Source organism: Lithobates pipiens, unplaced genomic scaffold (assembly GCF_037356315.1).
Source record: "Lithobates pipiens isolate NorthernLeopardFrog02 unplaced genomic scaffold, aLitPip1_a1.2 Scaffold_16, whole genome shotgun sequence".
NCBI lineage: Eukaryota > Metazoa > Chordata > Amphibia > Anura > Ranidae > Lithobates > Lithobates pipiens.
Window position 1 is genome coordinate 8,215,859 of NW_027507748.1, and position 23,180 is coordinate 8,239,038.

A 23,180-nucleotide genomic window follows, 5' to 3' on the forward strand; every position below is an offset into this window, starting at 1 on the left:
GGCAGGTGATGTGGCAAGTGGACAATCCACAATGGATGCAGGGCCATCTTTAAGGCAGGGCAAACAGGGCACCTGCCCTGGGCCCAATGTTTGTAGGGGGGCCCCACACTGCTACCCGTGAATTGGGGCCCCGATGAAGGTTTTGCAGAGTGCGCAGAGGACACGGGATGGGAAGCTGTATTCCCGTGCTAGCCAGCTGAGAGGGGGCGGGGCCGGGAGCTCCACTGATGCTCTGACCCCGCCCCCGTGCAGCCTGTATGCTTAGAACAGAGCGGCTGTAGTGAGAGCCAGTGAGCTCCACTGATGCTCCCACTCCGATCACTGGCTCTCACTACAGCCGCTCTGTTCCAAGCATACAGGCTGCACAGGGGCGGGGTCAGAGCGTCAGTGGGGCTCCCGGCCCCCGTCCCCTCTCAGCTGGCTAGCACGGGAATACAGCCTCCCGTGTCCTCTGTGCACTCTGCAAAACCTTCATTGGGGCCCCAATTCATGGGTAACGGGCCCCCCTTACAAAGCATCAGTGGAGCTCCCGGTTTTTGTAGTGAGATCAGAGAATGGAAGCCCCGCCCACATACCTCTAAATGTATGTAGTGAGTTTGGCTGCCCAGGTATGTCCTTGCACCTATAAAATGCCTGACTGCTTAAACCCTGAGCTGTGTTATTCAACTGTCAAGCTGTGTGTTGCTAAAAGTTCTCTGACCATCACCTGTAGCATGTCCGCAGTTTCTGATTGTCTCCTTCAGTATGTCCACAGTCTCTGATTGTCTCCTTCAGTATGTACGCAGTCTCTGATTGTCTCCTTCAGTATGTACGCAGTCTCTGATTGTCTCCTTCAGTATGTATGCAGTCTCTGATTGTCTCCTTCCGTATGTCCGCAGTCTCTGATTGTCTCCTTCCGTATGTCCGCAGTCTCTGATTGTCTCCTGCAGTATGTCCGCAGTCTCTGATTGTCTCCTGCAGTATGTCCGCAGTCTCTGATTGTCTCCTGCAGTATGTCCGCAGTCTCTGATTGTCTCCTGCAGTATGTCCGCAGTCTCTGATTGTCTCCTGCAGTATGTCCGCAGTCTCTGATTGTCTCCTTCAGTATGTCCGCAGTCTCTGATTGTCTCCTGCAGTATGTCCGCAAGTCTTTGATTGTCTCCTTTAGTATGTCCGCAGTCTCTGATTGTCTCCTGCTGTATGTCCGCAGTCTTTGATTGTCTCCTGCAGTATGTCCCCAGTCTCTGATTGTATCCTGCAGTATGTCCGCAGTCTCTGATTGTCTCCTGCAGTATGTTCGCAGTCTCTGATTGTCTCCTGTAGTATGTCCGCAGTCTCTGATTGTCTCCTGTAGTATGTCCCCAGTCTCTGTCTCCTGCAGTATGTCGCCAGTCTCTGATTGTCTCCTGCAGTATGTCACCAGTCTCTGATTGTCTCCTGCAGTATGTCCTCAGTCTCTGATTGTCTCCTGCAGTATGTCCGCAGTCTCTGATTGTCTCCTTCAGTATGTCCGCAGTCTCTGATTGTCTCCTGCAGTATGTCCGCAGTCTCTGATTGTCTCCTTCAGTATGTCCGCAGTCTCTGATTGTCTCCTTCAGTATGTCTGCAGTCTCTGATTGTCTCCTGCAGTATGTCCGCAGTCTCTGATTGTCTCCTGTAGTATGTCCCCAGTCTCTGTCTCCTGCAGTATGTCGCCAGTCTCTGATTGTCTCCTGCAGTATGTCACCAGTCTCTGATTGTCTCCTGCAGTATGTCGCCAGTCTCTGATTGTCTCCTGCTGTATGTCCGCAGTCTCCGATTGTCTCCTGCCGTATGTCCGCAGTCTCTGATTGTCTCCTGTAGTATGTCTGCAGTCTCTGAACCTCTCCTGTAGTATGTCTGCACTCTCTGAACCTCTCCTGTAGTATGTCTGCACTCTCTGATACTTTCCTTTAGTATGTATATTAATGTGCCCCTTTACTTGCTCAATTATTAAGGATTGCTCCACTGCTCAGTGAGAGGTAATGATGTGTATTAGCCTGTAGCAACCAATCAGCAAACAGTAGTGATCTGCTTTAATCTCTAGCAGCCAATCAGTAAGTGATATTGATGTGCATTAACCTTTAGCAACCAATTGGCAAGCAGAAATTATGTGTTGTAACCTCTAGCAACCAGCCAGTGAGCAGTAAGGATAGGCTGTAACCTCTGGCAAACAATTGCAATCACTGCATGATCTGCTGCAGTAAACTGATTTTGAGTCTACCTGCTATTTATTGTATGTCTCAGAATGGAGGGGGGGCCCCAAGAAAATGTTTGCCCAGGGCCCAATCAAAATTAAAGACGGCCCTGAATGGATGGCAGGTGACGTGACAAGTGGATGATCCGCAATGGGTGGCAGGTGGACAATCCGCAACTTGTGACAAGTGACAATCTGCATCTGGTGGCAGGTGACACACTCGGGGCTCCCACTGATTCTGCATTGTGGTGAGTTGAACTATTTAATTTTCTATAACAATGTAATAATAGAAATAATGTGTTTCAATCATCCTGACACCATAACACAAATGGTGCCGTGATAATTGAAGCGCCAACATCAGCCATTGCCCCAATAAATTTCCCCCCAAAAAAGTGTTTTCTATCAGTGCCCCTCCCGAGACTAGACTCTCGGTGAGGGGGGGGCCCATGCAACATTTTGCTATGGGGCCCTGTGACTTCTAGTTACGCCCCTGCATCTATCCAATGTAATAAAATAAGTGGCGGCTTGTGTGCCATTTTGTTTTGGGGTAGGCGGCAAATAAACCACCCATCACCCGCCCCCCCGTCGCTTGTTGGTCCACCCACCAGCCCCCCACTTACCCCATCGGGCACCTTCGGCTCCTTCCCACGTCTCCTCCTCTTTCGGAGGCTTTACAGTGGCTTCACCCTGCATCTCCTCCCCCTCTGAGGCTTGCTCCTCGGCGACCAATACGATCGCTTCTCCTCTCAGCCAATCGGGTCTTAAGCTTTCTGATTGGCTGGGAGGAGAATCAGGAAAACAATAGCCTCAGGCTCTAATCATGTGCTACAAAAGAAAAACAAAAACCTTGAAATTCATGCGTCTGACTCCCTGCATGTAGATTAGGGGTCGGGCGCATGGATTAGGGGGGCGGTACCCCCTGTGCTCCTTATGGAAGGGCCACCATTGGGTGTGCTGTATATAAATGGACAGCACCATGTACGAAGGGGCTCTGTATAGAATGTGAAGCCTTGTCTACTGAGGTGTGGAGGTTGTGCCGGCAACGATGTCACCGGAATCTCTGAAGATGCCGATCAGATCTCCAGGCCCTCAACCCCACCAGACAGAGCTGAAGGTGAGTCCTGTGGGTGCCGGCGCTCTGTTCTTCTCACCATGAAGGTGACTCACATTGGGCAGAAGCCCCAGAATCCGGTGCTTGATGCCAAAGCCTATTAGTGTGATTGAGAAGGACACTCATCGGTAGAGGTAGATGTAGTGGTATCTTCTCCTTCTATTGGGGGGAGACCTCAGATATAGAGATTGTAATGACAGTGGGTAAAGCAATAAATAGAAGTAGGGCCCCCTAGTGGTTGGGGAGGTGTGATGGGAACACACATGGCTGGAAGCCCTTCTGAGAGGAAGGGTCAGGCGGGCCTCGCAAATGCAGTAGACCACCTATATTCTTTACCATTGGCTGAGACAAATATATTATTAAATGTGTCCCACAACTGCCCTCATTTATGTGCTCCAGAGACAAATTGCCCCCCCCCCCCAAAAAAATAAAAAATAAAATCTATGAGGATGATGTGTCCGCAAAGATTGCCTCCCCCCATAAAAAAAATCAAGCACTGATCTGCATGCTTACCCCCTAAGCATAAGAATTCCCCCACCCCCAGTACAAATCCTGCCCCCCCCCCCCCCACTGAAGTCCCCCTCCTCCCAGGACAACTTATCTCTCTCCAAATCCCCACCCCCCTAAAAAAAAAAAACTCCCCCTAGCACAAATCCGCTACTCCTTAAATATCCCTTCCAAACAGAAACCCTCCCCACTTCCAAATGCCCCCCCCCCTACCAATTCCCCCTTCTAGCACAGGACTTCTCCACCCCAATTTTCCACATTAGAACAAATACCCCCAATCATCCCTACTAGTATGAATCCCTGCCCCCCAAAAAATGTCTCCTCCTAGCACAAATCCCCTCCCCCACTACCATATAACCTCTTTTAGCACAATCCCCCCACTAGTACAAAAATCTCCAATCATCCCTACTAGTACGTATAACCCCTTCCAAAAAAAAAAAAATCCCCTACTAGTACAAATCCCCTCCCCCCTCTACTATATCACGTCTTCTAGCACAACCCCCCCAACCCCCCCCCCCTCCTAGCACAAAAACCTTTAATCATCCCTACTAGTACTAGTTACCTTTCAAAAAAAAAATATAACCCTCCTAGCACAAATCCCCTCCCCCCTCTATCATATCATGTCTTCTAGCACAAATCCCCCCTCCTAGCACAAAAACCTTCAATCATCCCTACTAGTATGAATTCCCCCTTCCAAAAAAAAAATCCCCTCCTAGCACAATTCCCCCCCCATAATATCACATCTTCTAGCACACCCCCCCCCCCCAAATCGCCCCTTCTAGCACAAAAAGCTCCAATCATCTCTACTAGTACGAATCCCCCTTCCAAAAAAAAAATTCCCCTCCTAGCACAAATCCTCTCCCCCCTCTACCATATCACCTCTTCTAGCACAACCCCCCCCCCCCCAAGAACAAATTCTCTTCCCCCCAACACAAATCCCCCCAAAATCACCACTCATAGTAAAAATGTCCCCTACTATAATTATTCTAACTCCCTGCTGCCCTTTAAAACCAACCCCTACCAACACAAATCCCCTCCTTCCCAAATCTCCTTGCGATTCTCCCCCACCGCACATGATATCACAGTACCCAGGGCAGCCGCCCCTCCTGCCACCCCCTCCTTGCCCCGGCCCTTCTGGGCACCCACCTTCTGCTTTTTCATCCACTGAACTCAAGCGTTCTCCTTTTTCAGCGTCATCCGTCTCTCCAAACATTTTTTCTGAAAGTGTTATAAAGAAGAGATATCAAATAATAGGTAATAATGCATACTTCACCCAGGAGGATGCAGACTAGCCAATCACAGGAGACGTCTTCCAACATGCGCTAGCTGTTCTTATTGGTTCTTATGGACCAAACAGACACATTCCTTCCCAATGACAATTGTATAAGTGTAGAGAAATGATGGAGGACACTAAAGTGAAATGGTGACCTAAATCCCGTCAGTCTTTTATTGATTGTATCTTATCGGAGGCCTTTTTATATCCAGAGATGTTCTCCAGTAGGGATGAGCCGAACACCCCCCGGTTCGGTTCGCACCAGAACTTTCGAACGGACCCCAAATTCGTACGAACGTTAGAACCCCATTGAAGTCTATGGGACTCGAACGTTCGAAATGGAAAGTGCTAATTTTAACGGCTAATATGCAAGATACTGTCCTAAAAAGGGTTTGGGGACCTGACTCCTGCCCCAGGGGACATGGGTCACTGCAAAAAAAGTTTTAAAAATGGCCGTTTTCGCGGGAGCACTGATTTTAATGACAATTAAAGAGAAAAAAAAAGTGAAATATTCCTTTAAATATGGTGCCTGGGGGGTGTCTGTAGTATGCCTGTGAAGTGCCACGTGTTTCCCGTGTTTAGAACAGTCCCTGCACAAAATGACATTAAACGGAAATAACACCATTTAAAACTGCTTGCGGTTTTAATGTTATATCTGGTTCCTGCAATATGGATGAAAATCATTGAGAAACATGGCATGGGTAGCCCTCCCTGCCCATTACCAGCCCCTTTGGGTCTTGTACGCATATTAAGGGGAACCCCGTACCCATATTAAAAAAAGGAAATGCGTGTGGCCCCCAGGCCCTATATACTCAGAACAGCAGTATACAGGCGGTGCAAACAAGACAGGGACTGTGTAGGTTTGTGGTGTTAAGTAGAATCTGTTTGTAATTTTCAACTGGTACATTTTTAAAGTGTAGCTCCAGTCAAAAAAACTATTTTTAAGCTTTTTGGAAAACATAGGGAAGGGTTATCACCCCTGTATAATTTGTTTTGTCGTCCATCTTTTTTCATCTCACTTGCTGTTGTCTCCTTCCGTTTGCAAGTAGGAGATGTTTGTAAGTTGGATGTTTGAAAGTAGGGGCCTGCCCTATATGCTCTGCAGAAATGGCGGAACAAGGTGTTGGTGTTGCCACAACATTGTAAGCCCTCAAAGTGACTCTTGGTGGGCGCTGGAGCGCCCTGCTGTGAACGATTATATCAAGAATTGTAATTACATGCCATTGTTGAACAGTGGTAGAAAAATTGACCTTTGGTGGTTGTGGTGCTGGTGCCACAACACTATAAGTCCTCACCGTTACTCTGGGTGGGCACAGGAAGGGGCCCTCCTGTGAAATATTATATCAAGAATTGTAATTACATGTCCCTGTTAAACAGGGGCAGAAAAATTTGGCCTTAGGCACTGCTGCTGGTGCCACCACACTGCAACCTCTCCCATATACTCTAGTTTTTTTGCTGGAATTAGCCCTGCTGCAAAGCATTGCATCAAAAATTGTACTTAAACGCCCCTGTTAAACAGGGGCAGAAAAATGGGGCCTTAGGCACTGGTGCTGGTGCCACCACACTGCAACCTCTGCCATATACTCTAGTTTTATTGCAGGAATTAGCCCTGCTGCAAAGCATTGCATCAAAAATTGAACAATTAAACACCCCTGTTAAACAGGGGCAGAAAAATTGGGCTGCTGGCATCACCCAGAACCAAAAAACTCCTGCAGATGCCTTTTTTATAGAACAGCAGAGATAAAGGGGTATATACAGATGTATACTGTGCTGTGCTGGAGGCACACACAACTTCCAATAACTCCTGCAGATGGCAATTGGGCTCAAATAGAGAACAGCTATGTAGGTGGATATAGCGGTATGTACTGGGTACAGAGCACGCAGACAGCACGCACTATCTCCTAACACTACTGACTGCAAGCTCTATTATTAAAGATGGACCACTAGCTATATAGGTGAGGTGAATATAGTGGTGTATACTGCAGTCAGGGCACAGACAATAACCACTACACAAGAGCAAGATAGGAAATCAGCCAAAAACGATTGGTGTGTACTGTGTTGAAGGTACACAGAACACCCACTGCTTCAGATGCCAACACACTACACGTGGCCGCCTCAAAGGCGGCCTTATATAGTGTGGGGCGTGCACTACACAGCCTGAGCTATGATTGGCACAGGCATCCTGCCTGTGGCCAATCATGGCTCTCCTCGCTGCTGGCGCTGCGATTGGCCAAGCATGTGGGGTCACAGTGCATGCTTAGCCAATCATGAGCCAGCAATGCACTGCGTCATCGCAGTGCATTGTGGGCCGTGCGCGCCACACGAATTTTGATGCGAACGGACCAAGAGTTTGGATTTCGCCGAACGGACGAACAGCCAATGTTCGAGTCGAACGTACGTTCGACTCGAACACGAAGCTCATCCCTATTCTCCAGTTACCTGATGTATCAGTGTAACAATGTAACTTCTACCATCATTAGGCCTGGAGCTGCAGAATGGTGGATCACACTGGCTTTAGAGAGACTTATCCTGCCTTATAGTGACTGCTGGGAGTCTAGTAGACTCTATAAGAGGGGTCTCCAAATTGCCCCGAACATAGAGCCTCCCATGGAAGCTCTGTGTCCTCCACCCCCTCTGTCAATCCCTCCATTGGCTTCTGCTCCATGTCCTCCACCCCCTCTGTCAATCCCTCCATTGGCTTCTGCTCCGTGTCCTCCCCCCCCTCTGTCAATCCCTTCATTAGCTTCTGCTCCATGTCCTCCCCCCCTCTGTCAATCCCTCCATTGGCTTCTGCTCCATGTCCTCCACCCCCTCTGTCAATCCCTCCATTGGCTTCTGCTCCGTGTCCTCCCCCCCCTCTGTCAATCCCTCCATTAGCTTCTGCTCCATGTCCTCCCCCCCTCTGTCAATCCCTCCATTGGCTTCTGCTCCGTGTCCTCCCCCCCCTCTGTCAATCCCTCCATTAGCTTCTGCTCCATGTCCTCCCCCCCTCTGTCAATCCCTCCATTGGCTTCTGCTCCATGTCCTCCACCCCCTCTGTCAATCCCTCCATTGGCTTCTGCTCCGTGTCCTCCCCCCCCTCTGTCAATCCCTCCATTAGCTTCTGCTCCATGTCCTCCCCCCCTCTGTCAATCCCTCCATTGGCTTCTGCTCCATGTCCTCCACCCCCTCTGTCAATCCCTCCATTGGCTTCTGCTCTGTGTCCTCCCCCCCTCTGTCAATCCCTCCATTAGCTTCTGCTCCATGTCCTCCCCCCCCTCTGTCAATCCCTCCATTGGCTTCTGCTCCGTGTCCTCCACCCCCCTCTGTCAATCCCTCCATTGGCTTCCACTCTGTGTCTTCCACCCCCCCTGTCAATCCCTCCACTGGCTTCCACTCCGTGTCTTCCACCCCCCCCCCTTGTCAATCCCTCCACTGGCTTCCGCTCTGTGTCCTCCACCCCCCTCTGTCAATCCCTCCATTGGCTTCTGCACCGTGTCCTCCACCCCCCTCTGTCAATCCCTCCATTGGCTTCTGCACCGTGTCCTCCACCCCCCTCTGTCAATCCCTCCATTGGCTTCTGCTCCGTGTCCTCCACCCCCCTCTGTCTATCCCTCCAGGGGAGGAAGATGTGGAAGAGGTGGAAGAGGAGGAAGAGGAAGAAGAGGAGGAAGAGGAGGAAGAGGAGGAAGGGGAGGAAGAGGAAGGGGAATAAGAGGTGGAAGAGGTGGAAGAGGAAGAGGAAGAAGAGGAGGAAGAGGAGGAAGAGGAGGAAGGGGAGGAAGAGGAGGAAGGGGAGGAAGAGGAAGGGGAATAAGAGGTGGAAGAGGTGGAGGAGGTGGAAAAGGTGGAAGAAGACGAGGAGGAGGAAGAGGAAGAATTGGCTCACCAGTGAGGGGGAGGACTGCATGGACAAGGTTTTCAAGCCCTTTCTTCCAGTTTCCTAGAAAATAATATAATGGTAAACATTGGGATAATTATGGGCTGTCATCGGCCCGGGAAGACAATTCAATGTTCTTATATCATGTACAGCAATGTCCAATAATCTTCAGTATTAGCCGGACGAGTGCCACTGCACCATATGCAGAGAACGGCTCTAATAACCACAATGTAAGTTGACTTCATTATTTCCCATCCAAAAAATATTGTAAAGAACATAAACCACATGAAATGGGGGAATAATTGGGACCAAAATGACAGAAAGGAAACAAAGATGGAGATTTCAGGGAACCAGAACCGACATACAAATTGATCTGTAATTTGCCATTCTGAAGAACAAATCCCCCCAGAAGTACAATGTACTCTATATGAGGGCACTGATTTCGGCATGGAACCAGTGGCATATTTTGATGAATGTATTATTATTATTATTATTATTATTATTATACAGGATTTCTATAGCACATGAGGGCAGACAGTACAGTTATAATGCAGTTCCATACAGGAGGAATCAGAAAGCCCCGCTCATAAGAGCTTACAATCTATCCGAAACTGAGCTCATCAACATTTCTTCCTGATTTCTCTGTCAAGATTGATGGCCCAACTATTAGCCCGTCCCCTCGTGTCCGGGTTCTAGGTGCAATCCTGGACTCCTTCGGCTCCATGTCCAATCACTGTCCATGTCTTGCCGCCTTAACCTTCGCAACATCTACACAATAGCCACCTTCCGAACCAATGGCACCACAAAGCTCCTAATTCATTTCCGCTCCGTGTCCTCCACCCCCTCTGTCAATCCCTCCATTGGCTTTCAATCCATGTCCTCCACTCCCCTCTATCAATCCCTCCATTGGCTTCTGCTCCGTGTCCTCCACCCCCCTCTGTCAATTCCTCCATCGGATTCCACTCCGTGTCCTCCACCCCCCTCTGTCAATCCCTCTATTGGATTCCACTCCGTGTCCTCCACCCCCCTCTGCCAATTTCTCAATTGTCTTCAGTTCCGTGTCCTCCACCCCACTCTGTCAATCCCTCCATTGGCTTCCGCTCCGTGTCCTCCACCCCCCTCTGTCAATCCCTCCATTGGCTTCCGCTCCGTGTCCTCCATCCCCCTCTGTCAATCCCTCCATTGGCTTCCGCTCCGTGTCCTCCATCCCCCTCTGTCAATCCCTCCATTGGCTTCCGCTCCATGTCATCCACCCCCCTCTGTCAATCCCTCCATTGGCTTTCAATCCGTGTCCTCCACCCCCCTCTGTCAATCCCTCCATTGGCTTCCGCTCCGTGTCCTCCACCCCCCTCTGTCAATCCCTCCATTGGCTTCCGCTCCGTGTCCTCCACCCCCCTCTGTCAATCCCTCCATTGGCTTCCGCTCTGTGTCCTCCATCCCCCTCTGTCAATCCCTCCATTGGCTTTCAATCCGTGTCCTCCACCCCCTCTGTCAATCCCTCCATTGGCTTCTGCTCCATGTCCTCCACCCCCTCTGTCAATCCCTCCATTGGCTTTCAATCCGTGTCCTCCACCCCCTCTGTCAATCCCTCCATTGGCTTCTGCTCCATGTCCTCCACCCCTCTCTGTCAATCTCTCCATTGGCTTCTGCTCCGTGTCCTCCACCCCCCTCTGTCAATCCCTCCATTGGCTTCCGCTCCGTGTCCTCCACCCCCCTCTGTCAATCCCTCCATTGGCTTCTGCTCCATGTCCTCCACCCCTCTCTGTCAATCTCTCCATTGGCTTCTGCTCCGTGTCCTCCACCCCCCTCTGTCAATCCCTCCATTGGCTTCCGCTCCGTGTCCTCCATCCCCCTCTGTCAATCCCTAAATTGGCTTCCGCTCCATGTCATCCACCCCCCTCTGTCAATCCCTCCATTGGCTTCCGCTCCATGTCCTCCACTTCCCTCTTTCAATCCCTCCATTGGCTTCTGCTCCGTGTCCTCCACCCCTCTCTGTCAATCCCTCCATTGGCTTCCGCTCCCTGTCCTCCACTTCCCTCTTTCAATCCCTCCATTGGCTTCCGCTCTGTGTCCTCCACCCCTCTCTGTCAATCCCTCCATTGGCTTCCGCTCCGTGTCCTCCAACCCCCTCTGTCAATCCCTCTATTGGCTTCCGCTCCCTGTCCTCCACTTCCCTCTTTCAATCCCTCCATTGGCTTCCGCTCTGTGTCCTCCACCCCTCTCTGTCAATCCCTCCATTGGCTTCCGCTCCGTGTCCTCCACCCCCCTCTGTCAATCCCTCCATTGGCTTCCGCTCCGTGTCCTCCACCCCCCTCTGTCAATCCCTCCATTGGCTTCCGCTCTGTGTCCTCCACCCCCCTCTGTCAATCCCTCCATTGGCTTCCGCTCTGTGTCCTCCACCCCCCTCTGTCAATCCCTCCATTGGCTTCCGCTCTGTGTCCTCCATCCCCCTCTGTCAATCCCTCCATTGGCTTTCAATCCGTGTCCTCCACTCCCTCTGTCAATCCCTCCATTGGCTTTCAATCCGTGTCCTCCACCCCCCTCTGTCAATCCCTCCATTGGCTTCTGCTCCATGTCCTCCACCCCCTCTGTCAATCCCTCCATTGGCTTCTGCTCCATGTCCTCCACCCCTCTCTGTCAATCTCTCCATTGGCTTCTGCTCCGTGTCCTCCACCCCCCTCTGTCAATCCCTCCATTGGTTTCCGCTCCGTGTCCTCCACCCCCCTCTGTCAATCCCTCCATTGGCTTCCGCTCCATGTCATCCACCCCCCTCTGTCAATCCCTCCATTGGCTTTCAATCCGTGTCCTCCACCCCCCTCTGTCAATCCCTCCATTGGCTTCCGCTCCCTGTCCTCCACTTCCCTCTTTCAATCCCTCCATTGGCTTCTGCTCCGTGTCCTCCACCCCTCTCTGTCAATTTCTCCATTGGCTTCTGCTCCGTGTCCTCCACCCCCCTCTGTCAATCCCTCCATTGGCTTCCGCTCTGTGTCCTCCACCCCCCTCTGTCAATTCCTCCATCGGATTCCACTCCGTGTCCTCCATTCCCTTCTGTCAATCCCTCTATTGGCTTCCACTCCGTGTCCTCCACCCCCCTCTGCCAATTTCTCAATTGCCTTCAGTTCCATGTCCTCCACCCCCCTCTGTCAATCCCTCCATTGGCTTCCGCTCCGTGTCCTCCACCCCCCCTCTGTCAATCCTAGTCTCAAAATACCTACCAAATTGTTCCCTTTGTTCCTCCCATGACCTCCTACTCTCTAGCTCCCTCATCTCCTCCTCCCATGCTCGCCTCCTTCTCCCGAAGCCTCTCCCATCCTCTGGAATACCCTACCCCAATCTGTCCGACTATCCCCCCCCCCACAGCTATTACCTTTTGTATCACTTGACGCTGACTCCTAGACTTTAAGCTCTAAGGAGCAGGGCCCTCTGATACCTCCAGTATTGAAGTGTATTGTAACTGTACTGTCTGCCCTCATGTGCTATATAAATCCTGTATAATAATAATAATAATAATAATAATAATAATGCCTGGGACTAATAGGGGCAAGCACTTATGCAATACATGATCACAGTTCAATGCTCACAGTTTATCTGTGGCTACTAGCTCCGGCTTTTACAATGTTAACATTATTGTTTGCTGTTATAATAGATTAAGTATGCGGTGTATTAGACCACTTATGGACCGCCTCACGCCGATATACGTCCTAATTTTGAAGAGGAGTATAGTTGTTATGGCAGCAGCTAGTTGCCATAACCCCGGTATCCTCTTCTTCAGCCGGCGGTCCGCTTTCCAATAAAAGTGGTCTCTGTGGCGGATTCACCGCAGGATCACATTTATCAGCGGCAGGATAGGCTCACCACCCCCCCCCCCCCCCTCTGGTGCCCTCCGCCTCTTAGTGGCTCCATTGGCAGTGGAGGAGGCGATTCCTTCCTTAGTATGGAGACGAGTGAGGGGAAGATGGCCTCCACCTGTCTCCATACCATTGCAGGGCGGAAGCTACGTCAACACGTCACTCCCCCATAGCTCTTAAACTGCCTTATTTTTTTTTTTTATTACATTTTTTTATTGCATTTTAGTGTAAATATGAGATGTGAGGTCTTTTTGACCCCCCCCCCCCCCCCCCAGATCTCATATTTAAGAGGTCCTTTCATGCTTTTTTTTCTATTATAAGGGATGTTTACATTCCTTGTAATAGGAATAAAAGTGACATGTAATAATAATTCTAGCCCTCGACCTCCTCTGTAACTCAAAACATGCAACCTGTAGAATTTTTTAAAAACATCCCATATGGATATTTTTAAGGGTAAAAGTTTGACGCCATTCCACAAGCCGGCGCAATTTTGAATTGTGATGTGTTGGGTGCAAATTTTGAAGCGTGACACGTTGGGCGCAAATTTTGAAGCGTGACACGTTGGGCGCAAATTTTGAAGCGTGACACGTTGGGCGCAAATTTTGAAGCGTGACACGTTGGGCGTAAATTTTGAAGCGTGACATGTTGGGCGCAAATTTTGAAGCGTGACATGTTGGGTGCAATTTCGAAGCATGACACGTTGGGCGCAAATTTTGAAGCGTGACACGTTGGGGCGCAATTTTGAAGCGTGACATGTTGGGTGCAATTTTGAAACGTGACATGTTGGGCGCAATTTTGAAGCGTGACATTTATTCGGCGTAACATTATCTTTCACAATATAAAAAAAAAATAATTGGGCTAACTTTACTGTTGTCTTCTTTTTTTAATTCAAAAAAAGTATTTTTTCCCAAAAAAATTTGCTTATAAGACCGTTGCGCAAATACGATGTAATTCAAAACATACAACCTGTAGAAGTTTTTAAACGTCCCCTATGGATATTTTTAAGGGTAAAAGTTTGTCGCCATTCCACAAGCCGGCGCAATTTTGAAGTGTGACATGTTGGGCGCAAATTTTGAAGTGTGACACGTTGCGTGCAAATTTTGAAGAGTGACACATTGGGTGCAAATTTTGAAGAAATTTTGAAGCGTGACACGTTGGGCGCAAATTTTGAAGTGTGACTCGTTGGGCGCAAATTTTGAAGTGTGACATTTCCTCTGTGTAACATTATCTTTTGCAATATAAAAAAAAAAAAAAAAAAAAAAAAGAAATGGGCTAACTTTACTGTTCTCTTCTTTTTTTAATTAAAAAAAAAATGTTTTGTTTCAAAAAAAGTGCGCTTATAAGACGGCTGCGCAAATATAGTGTGACAGAAAGTATTAGAACAACCGCCATTTTATTCTCTAGGGTGTTTGGGGGTTCTAAGTGATTTTCTAGCAAAAAGAAAAAAAAAGTTTAAGTAAAAAGATCTAAAAAAAAAGAGGCGTCGTGATCTCGCTCTTTCCAGCGTAATTTACGTTGGAGACGTCTTTGAACGCGTCTCCTCATTTTATTACATACAATTTGCTCTTCCACAGCCATACTTGCTGTATGTGGAGGTTTAAAATGAGAGGAAGAACCCCAATAATACTCACGCCTGCAACAGAAGCAACACCCGACACCGCACAGGATCCCGCACGCCATAAAGGCGTTAATGCATCCGCCCAAAAACTTGGACACTGTGGGATAAAACAGAAGAGGATTTGGATGTTGGATGCTCACAGCTGGGTGATCGTTTCTACAATAAATGACACAAAGTAATCATCTGCCTGGAAGTCGATACAAGTGCTGAAGGCCCCTCCTCATAGTCTACAAAAGGAATGATTGGATCATTTTAGGGGTGTCTGGCTTTACCCCTAATGGGGAAATTTTAGGTCCCAAGTTGAAGGAAGATATGAAAGGCACAAATTGATGGGGCTCTGTAAGGTCCGCCCTATAGCAGCTGCAGGATGGCAACTCTATGCCAGATCACGTATACACTATATTACCAAAAGTATTGGGACACATGCCTTTGCACAGTGCACACACACGAAATCTAATGGCATCCCAGTCTTAGTCCGTAGGGTTAAATATTGAGTTGGCCGACCCTTTGCAGCTATAACAGTTTCAACTCCACAAGGTTTAGGAGGGTGTCTATGGGAATGTTTGACCAATTTTCCAGAAGAGCATTTGGACGAGAAGGCCTGGTTCACAATCTCTGCACTAATTCATCCCAAAGGTGTTCTATCGGCTTGAGGTCAGGACTCTGTGCAGACCAGTTGAGTTCCTTCCACCCCAAACTCGCTCATCCGTGTCTTTATGGACCTTGCAATTATCGCTTGTTAAGGCGCGGGGCTACTGCATCCCTAACAACCAATGACTCATTCAGCTATCAGTGGGGTTCCCCCTGTTGACAGCTAAAGTGTAAACAAAGTCCCGGAAATTGGAGCTGTCAAAAAAAAAAAAAGCAGCCGGGCAATGTTTATCAACAACACTGCTCAGCTGCTGAAACAGAAAGATAAAAAGGAACATTGAGGGTTATTTACGAAAAAGGCAAATGCACTTTGCACTACAAGTGCAAACTACAAGTGCAAAGTGCACTTGAAATTGCACTGCAAGTGCACTGTGAAGTGCAGTCGCTGTTAATCTAAGGGGTAGATCTGAAATGAGGGGAAGCTCTGCTGATTTTAGCATCCAAATCATGTGCAAGCTAAAATGCTGTTTTTTTTATTTTCCTTGCATGTTCCCATCAGATCTACAGCAACTGCACTTCCAAGTGCAATTTCAAGTGCACTTTACACTTGTAGTGCAAAATGAATTTGCCTTTCGTAAATAACCCCCATTGTGTCTTTTTGCATCTTTCTGTTTATTCATCTACAGATCAAAGGGATGAACTTCCATCTGCAGATGAAGTCAGTTTAAAGCAACCTGTCAAGGAACAAAACTTTTTTTTTGTTTTTTTTCTTCTTAAATGTTCCTTTGTTTAACCTCCTTATTAACACTTAATTGACTCTAATCAGCCTCAATGACCTCCTTATTCTCCTTCTCCATTTAATTATTAATAGTTGGCGGGGACACCTGCTGTCTGAGTCACTTGCGGTACCCATTGCCCTACCAGGGTTGGGCTTGGCTCCACTATTGGGTCCCCAGACAAGGGTTTTCCCACATAATATTAGAAGGTTTCTCCTGGTTAAATGACCATTGTGTCCAATACATGAAAGGGTTAAATTCGGGCCTGAGCGATATCGAGACCTTTTATGACAATTAAAACTGTTCACTTGACTTGTCCACCCCTGATATCTTGGTTAGAGTGATCCACTCTGCCCCATCGTGATTAGGAAGTTGGGTTTCCCCTTTCCCCTGTTCAGGGTGTATCAGAGAATTCTGTGCCTTCAATACTCTGATTTGTGGATGGACTAAATCGGCTCCCAGTCTGTTGTTGTGTTGTGTCACCCAGTATTTGGTTTTCAAGATCCAGCAGCACCTACCCAATATGTCCTGAGGAAGCAATATAAAATTGTGAAACGCGTTGACAAGCTTGCATGGAGGAGATCATGGATTCAATTTGTTAATATAATATATATTTATATATATATTAATATATATAATATTAATAATAATATTAATTATATATATATTTATATATATATATATATATATAAAATATTAATAATAATATTAATAATATATATATATATATATTACTAATATAATATATAAATATATATGTAATATATATATATATATATATATATATATATATATTAATAATATATATATATAATATATATATATATATATATATATATATATATATATACATACACACACACACACCATTCATGTGAACTATGGATCTACTGTCACTTCGCAAGGATCCATACCTCCGCATTTTTATGCTATTGGATATATGTTGACCTTGTCAAGCTAAGGGTGTCTGTATGTGGTTTTAATCATTTTTGTAATAACGATATACATTTTTCATACATTCCTGCCTCATGTTATGCCCACAAAGTCCACTCATTTTTGAGAGAGTTTTTTTTTTTACTCGTTTTCAACCTTTATATATCAAATTGGAAATATCAATTGGATGCATGGTGGGGGGTCCTACCTTTCTATCCATTTAATTATTATTTTCCTGCTGTTTTTTTTTATTTATTTCTATTTTATAAACTATTAATATTTTTTTTTTGTTTGTTAATATTTTTACAGCTATATTTAAATGTTTCTCATTGAAAAAAAAAATCAAAAAAAAATCTTTTTCGAGTAACTAAAAACAAAAAAAAAAAAAGTATCGGTACTCGCACTTAAAAAATGGTATTGGTGCGTCTCTAGTCTCTATAGATACTTACGTATGCCTAAGATGCAGAGATACAAAAGTAGCACAACTCCGACAATCACTCCAATCACTATCCAGGCAATGACACAGCCGCTTAAGCCTTTGCTCTCTGAAAGATAAAACAGGAGGGAGATGAGTATGAGATCTCAGATCTGAGGTCGGAGTTCATCACTATAATAAGCTATGAGCCCCCTCCGGGGACAGACAATACAAAGTACCAACACCGTATTGTTGTCGGCATTCACTGGTTAATGGGACAATAATTCTGTAAATAATTCACCTACCAAATGCATACCGTGCTAATAAATGTCACCGCTGATCACATGTAAACAAATGCCGGTTATCGCCATTTCCTTTCCTCAGTGTTGTCAGTGTCTGAGCACAGGAAAAGATGAAAACCAGTTACTGGGGACGTTTACACTGATCACCAGTGCCAATCAGTGCAGCATATCAATGCAGCCTCATCAGTGTCACCTCATCAATGCATCATATCAGTGCCACCTATCAGTGTCACCTCCATCAGTGCCCATCAGCACAGCATATCAGTGCCCATCAGCGCAGCATATCAGTGCCACCTATCAATACAGCCTCATCAGTGTTGCCTATCAGTGCAACCTCATTGGTGTCACCTCATCAGTGCAGCATATCAGTGCTGCCTATCAGTGCAGCATATGATTGCTGCCTATCAGTGCAGCCTCATCAGTGCCACCTATCAGTGTCACCTCATCAGTGCAGCCTCATCAGTGCCACCTATCAGTGCCGCCTATCAGTGTGACCTCATCAGTGCAGCATATCAGTACTGCCTATCAGTGCAGGCTCATCAGTGCCCATCAGTGGCAGGAGGCAGGGGTGTGTTGTCTCTGGAGTACCCTCCCGGTTGTACACACCCCGGCTCTCTCCTTAGCACAGATTAGCAGCGCACGCGGTGGCCGGACTCCTTATTAAGCACGTCACTCAAAGGACGGAAGGGTGTCGACACCTTTTTTTTTTCCAGGTGTCGGATTGGTTTCCTAGAGAAGAGTGGGAGGATTGCAGATGACAGGATGACGGTAGATTTCTGCCTCTTTACTGACTTACCTACAATGTTCAGTTTATTTAGATTTTTTGGGGTTTACAGCCACTTTCTTTTATCACAAGGCATAGTGCACCCACAATCTGATTACAGGGGGGGGGGGGACACCAGCAGGGCATCCGGTGATTAACTGTGAGAGGCAGCCAATTCAAAGCAATGGGAGGCTGCCCGCTCCCACAGCTAATCACGCCTACTCACGAGCAGCGCCCAAGATGCTTCATGTGCCCGCGTCCATGGCCGATCACGTGCCTGTGATCACCCCATGACAGATTAAATGTGTGCGGCCATGATTTGTTGTGAGAGCAATCAGCTTCCCATTGCTTATCAATGGGTCTGCCTCTCACAGCTAATCGCCGGATCCCCCGCTGGCATTCTTGAATGTGATCTGACTGCGGGGGCATTAGCAAATGTTAAGGCATCCAGCAGCAGAACTTAATTTAGAACTTCCACTCGTCTTCATCCTACTCCCCCCTTTCCCCTCCTTTACCATTATTGGATTTTTTTCCTGGGAGCAGGGCAGTGGCGGCTGCTACTCAAATTAAATTGGGGGGGGGAGGGGGGCGCAAAAAAATTAGAAAAAAAAAATCATCAATTTCAGCCACTGTACCATCAAATGATGTCAATGTAACATCAAGCGCTGCCACTGTGCCCATCAAATTCTGCCACTGTGCCATCAATTTCAACCACTGTACCATCAAACGCTGCCACTGTGCCCATCAAATGCTGCCACTGTGCCCATCAAACGCTGCTGGTGTGCCATCAGATGCTGCCACAGTGCCATCAATTGCAGCCACTGTACCATCAAACGATGCCACTGTGCCCATCATATGCTGCCAGTGTGCCCATTAAATGGATTGCGGGACACCCCACTCACACCCCCCCATGGATAGATCACGAAGCACACCGCTCACACCTCCCTCCCCAAGAGGGATTGCGACACCCCCACCCCTACAGATGAATTCCCATGCAGGAGGTTCCGGCACTTACCGGGTGTCCTCTTCTCTGGCATCTCCTCTCCAGTCAGCTTCCTCCGCTCTGTCCCACTTCCGCCAAAGCACTGAGCATCCAGGTCTCACTGACCTCCCTCCAGATTAGCGGGGAGGCAAGGCAGTGTTAAAATAGTGAATATTCATTCGTTATGGTCACACAATTGGGTGGGATCAGGGAGCACTCTCTGCACCCCGAGTGCAGTGCACACAGGCTGTTACGGGGGGAGACCATCACCGACTCCTCTTACAACTGGCTGTGTGGGCAGCAGGACTGTGGGAGAGAGACCCAAGTGAGCCAGGCCACGCTTGTCCTCTGTCCTCCTCACAGACACATTGCCAGTCCAGAACTGATGGATGCAAACTCATGGTCTGCTGCTTATATCACATTTGGAGGTCTTCATTAGATCTTAATATCATGAGATAAAGTAAAGGAATTCTATCAAATTTTAAATTGGACTGTCTCATATTTATACTGAATTTTTTATTTTATTTTTTGTAATAAGCATAGCTAGCAAGATTTTTGTGTTACCCACTCAGAGAATCCTTGCAGTATGGCAGCATGATAGCTAGGCATTAATTACTCTTACCTTGTAATACAAACAAGGACCTAAACATTAAAGTGGTAACAGGGAAAACTAACCACAATGCTCCCCATTGAGAACGTCTGTGTAATGACGAAACGCGTCTGGGAGGACGTGCAGTGACGTCACTACGTATTTTACGAAGGAGGAAGGGCTCCTAGAATGCTGGTCAGTGTTTTGTTTTTAATGCTTCTTGAATGAATTTGCCTTTCGTAAATAACCCCCATTGTGTCTGTTTGCATCTTTGTGTTTATTCATCTACAGATCAAAGGGATGAACTTCCATCTGCAGATGAAGTCAGTTTAAAGCAACCTGTCAAGGAACAAAACATTTTTTTTTGTTTTATTTTTTTTCTTAAATGTTCCTTTGTTTAACCTTCTTATTAACCTTAATTGACTCTAATCAGCCTTAATTACCTCCTTATTCTCCTTCTCCTTTCAATCATTAAGAGTTGGCGGGGACCCCTGCTGTCTGAGTCACTTGAGGTACCCATTGCCCTACCAGGGTTGGGCTTGGCTCCACTATTGGGTCCCCAGACAAGGGTTTTCCCACATAATATTAGAAGGCTTCTCCTGCGCCACAATGCTCCCCATTGAGAACGTCTGTGTAATGACGAAACGTGCCTGGGATGACGTGCAGTGACGTCACCGCGTTGTTTACGAAGGCGGAAGGGCTCCTAGAATGCCGGCCGGTGTTTTGTTTTTAATGCTTCTTATTATTGAAATATTGTGAGTATATTTTAATAAATCAACTGTTATTGCGGTATCACGCTATGGGCCTCTGTTTGGTTTATATGGTCCACGTTGTTAACGAACCACATGAATTGCTGAGTCCTAATGTTTCCAACTACCTGGAGGAGGTTTCTGTGAGGGACCCATCTCTTATGTTTAAGACCGCAGCTGGGTTTATATGAATGCTACTTGTTTTTACCATCTGGTAAGTGGTTTTCTGTCTTATGCCACGTACGCCCGGTCGGACTTTCCGGCGGAAAATGTGCGATCGGATCGCGCCGTCGGAAAATCTGATCGCGCATGGGCTCCATCAGACTTTTTCCCCCGTCGGAAATTTCCGACACACAAAGTTTGAGAGCCGGATGTAAAAATTTTCCGACAGCAAAATCCGATCGTGTAGATTTCCGATCGCGTGTAGACAAATCCGACGCACAAAGTGCCACGCATGCTCAGAGTAAATTACGAAGACGAAAGCTGTTGGCTACTGGCCCATTTATAGACGTACGTGTTTTACGTCACCTCGTTGTGAACGATCGGATTTTCCGACAACTTTGTGCGACCGTGTTTGTGGGCCAAAATCCGTCGGGAAAAATCCGACGGATTTTGACGTCGGAATGTCCGATCGTGTGTACGGGGCATTAGTGATTGATTCACATCACAACTTCATTGATACCTTTTTTGTATGATTTGTGGTTTTGCTCATCACTGACCCCACACATGCAGCCATGCATTGCATATGTGGGGCAGTGATAAGAAAAAACATAAATCACACAAAAAATAAAAAGGTATCAATGAAGTTGTGATGTGAATCAAACACTAAGACCCCTTTCACACCGTACCGCCCTGGGAGTCAGCGGCAAAGCAGCGCTATTCCTCTGATAGTGGGAGCGGTTTTAACCCCCCGCTAGCAGCCGCAAAGGGGTTAAATCCGCCAGCAAAGCGCCACCGGAGAGGTGTTTTGCCGGCAGTATCACAGCGATTGATTTCAATGGGGAGCAGCGGTGGAGGAGCGCTGAGTACACCGCTCCTTCACCGCCCCAAAGAAGCTGCTGGCAGGACTTTTTCTGACGCTCTGCCAGCGCACACCGCTCCAGTGTGAAAGCCCCTGCAGTGAACGGAGCCACTTTTTTCAGGTGCTATTTTTAGCGCTGTATCGCCTGACAAACGGTCCAGTGTGAAAGGGGTCTTAGACAATAAGACATGCATAAACCATAGTTAATGAAATGGCATTCATTGTCGTTTGGGGTGACGTTATGGGGACATTGTCCGCAGTCTCTGTCCATCTCTTGTATCAAGTCCGCAGTCTCTGACCATCTCCTGTAGTATGTCTTCAGTCCCTAAAAATCTCCTGTAGTAGGTCTGCAGTCTCTGACCTTCTTCTGTGTCACGTCTGGAGTCTCTGACCATCTCCAGTATCATGTCCACACACTCTCTGATCATCTCCTGTACTATGTCTGCAGTCTCTGACCTTCTTCTGTATCATGCCTGCAATCTCTGACCTTCTTCTGTATCATGTCTGCAGTCTCTGATCATCTCCTGTACTATGTCTGCAGTCTCTGACCTTCTTCTGTATCATGTCTGCAGTCTCTGATCATCTCCTGTATCATGTCTGCAGTCCCTGACCTTCTTCTGTATCATGCCTGCAATCTCTGACCTTCTTCTGTATCATGTCTGCAGTCTCTGACCATCTCCGGTAGTATGTCTGCAGTCTCTGACCATCTCCTGTATCACGTCTGCAGTCTCTGACCTTCTTTCTGTATCATGTCTGCAGTCTCTGACCATCTCCGGTAGTATGTCTGCAGTCTCTGACCATCTCCTGTATCATGCCTGCAGTCTCTGACCTTCTTCTGTATCATGTCTGCAGTCTCTGACCTTCTTTTGTATGATGTCTGCAGTCTGTGATCATCTCCTGTATCATGTCTGCAGTCTCTGACCATCTTCGGTAGTATGTCTGCAGTCTCTGACCATCTCCTGTATCACGTCTGCAGTCTCTGACCTTCTTCTGTATCATGTCTGCAGTCTCTGACCTTCTTCTGTATCATGTCTGCAGTCTCTGACCATCTCCTGTATCATGTCTGCAGTCTCTGACCATCTTCGGTAGTATGTCTGCAGTCTCTGATCATCTCCTGTATCATGTCTGCAGTCTCTGACCATCTTCGGTAGTATGTCTGCAGTCTCTGACCATCTCTTGTATCACGTCTGCAGTCTCTGACCTTCTTCTGTATCATGTCTGCAGTCTCTGACCTTCTTCTGTATCATGTCTGCAGTCTCTGACCATCTCCTGTATCATGTCTGCAGTCTCTGACCATCTCCTGTAGTATGTCTTCAGTCCCTAAAAATCTCCTGTATCATGTCTGCAGTCCCTGACCTTCTTCTGTATCATGTCTGCAGTCTTTGACCTTGAAAGGGGCCAGACGCATGGATAGGGAGGCAGCAGCAGGTACAGGGTGGGCGGCGCCTGTGCGCCCACAATGCACGGGCCACCACTGGAGCAGGGGTACCTTTTTCTGACAGGTACACTAACCTACTTCCACATTTCTTTTCTAGGCAAGAAGTTCACCACCCAACCCCCGCCTGCAACCGCCTGGGCTTTATAACATGTCCCCGGAGGCTTGGGGACCAGTTTAAAAGTGTAACGCATCTCCCACATGTGCAGTGGGG

General features: G+C 47.6%; 1 protein-coding gene across 1 annotated transcript in view; it reads right to left on the reverse strand.

The window, feature by feature from the left end:
- The window catches only part of LOC143981578 (uncharacterized), a 67,058-nt gene that overhangs the window by 12,395 nt on the left and 31,483 nt on the right, over positions 1 to 23,180 (reverse strand). The window contains exons 5-8 of the mRNA XM_077479545.1: positions 17,160 to 17,255; positions 14,424 to 14,507; positions 8,954 to 9,007; positions 4,959 to 5,030 (exon numbers count right to left, since the gene is read on the reverse strand). Of these exons, the coding sequence (XP_077335671.1) occupies positions 4,959 to 5,030; positions 8,954 to 9,007; positions 14,424 to 14,507; positions 17,160 to 17,255 (306 nt within the window). The remainder of the gene's footprint in view (positions 1 to 4,958; positions 5,031 to 8,953; positions 9,008 to 14,423; positions 14,508 to 17,159; positions 17,256 to 23,180) is intronic.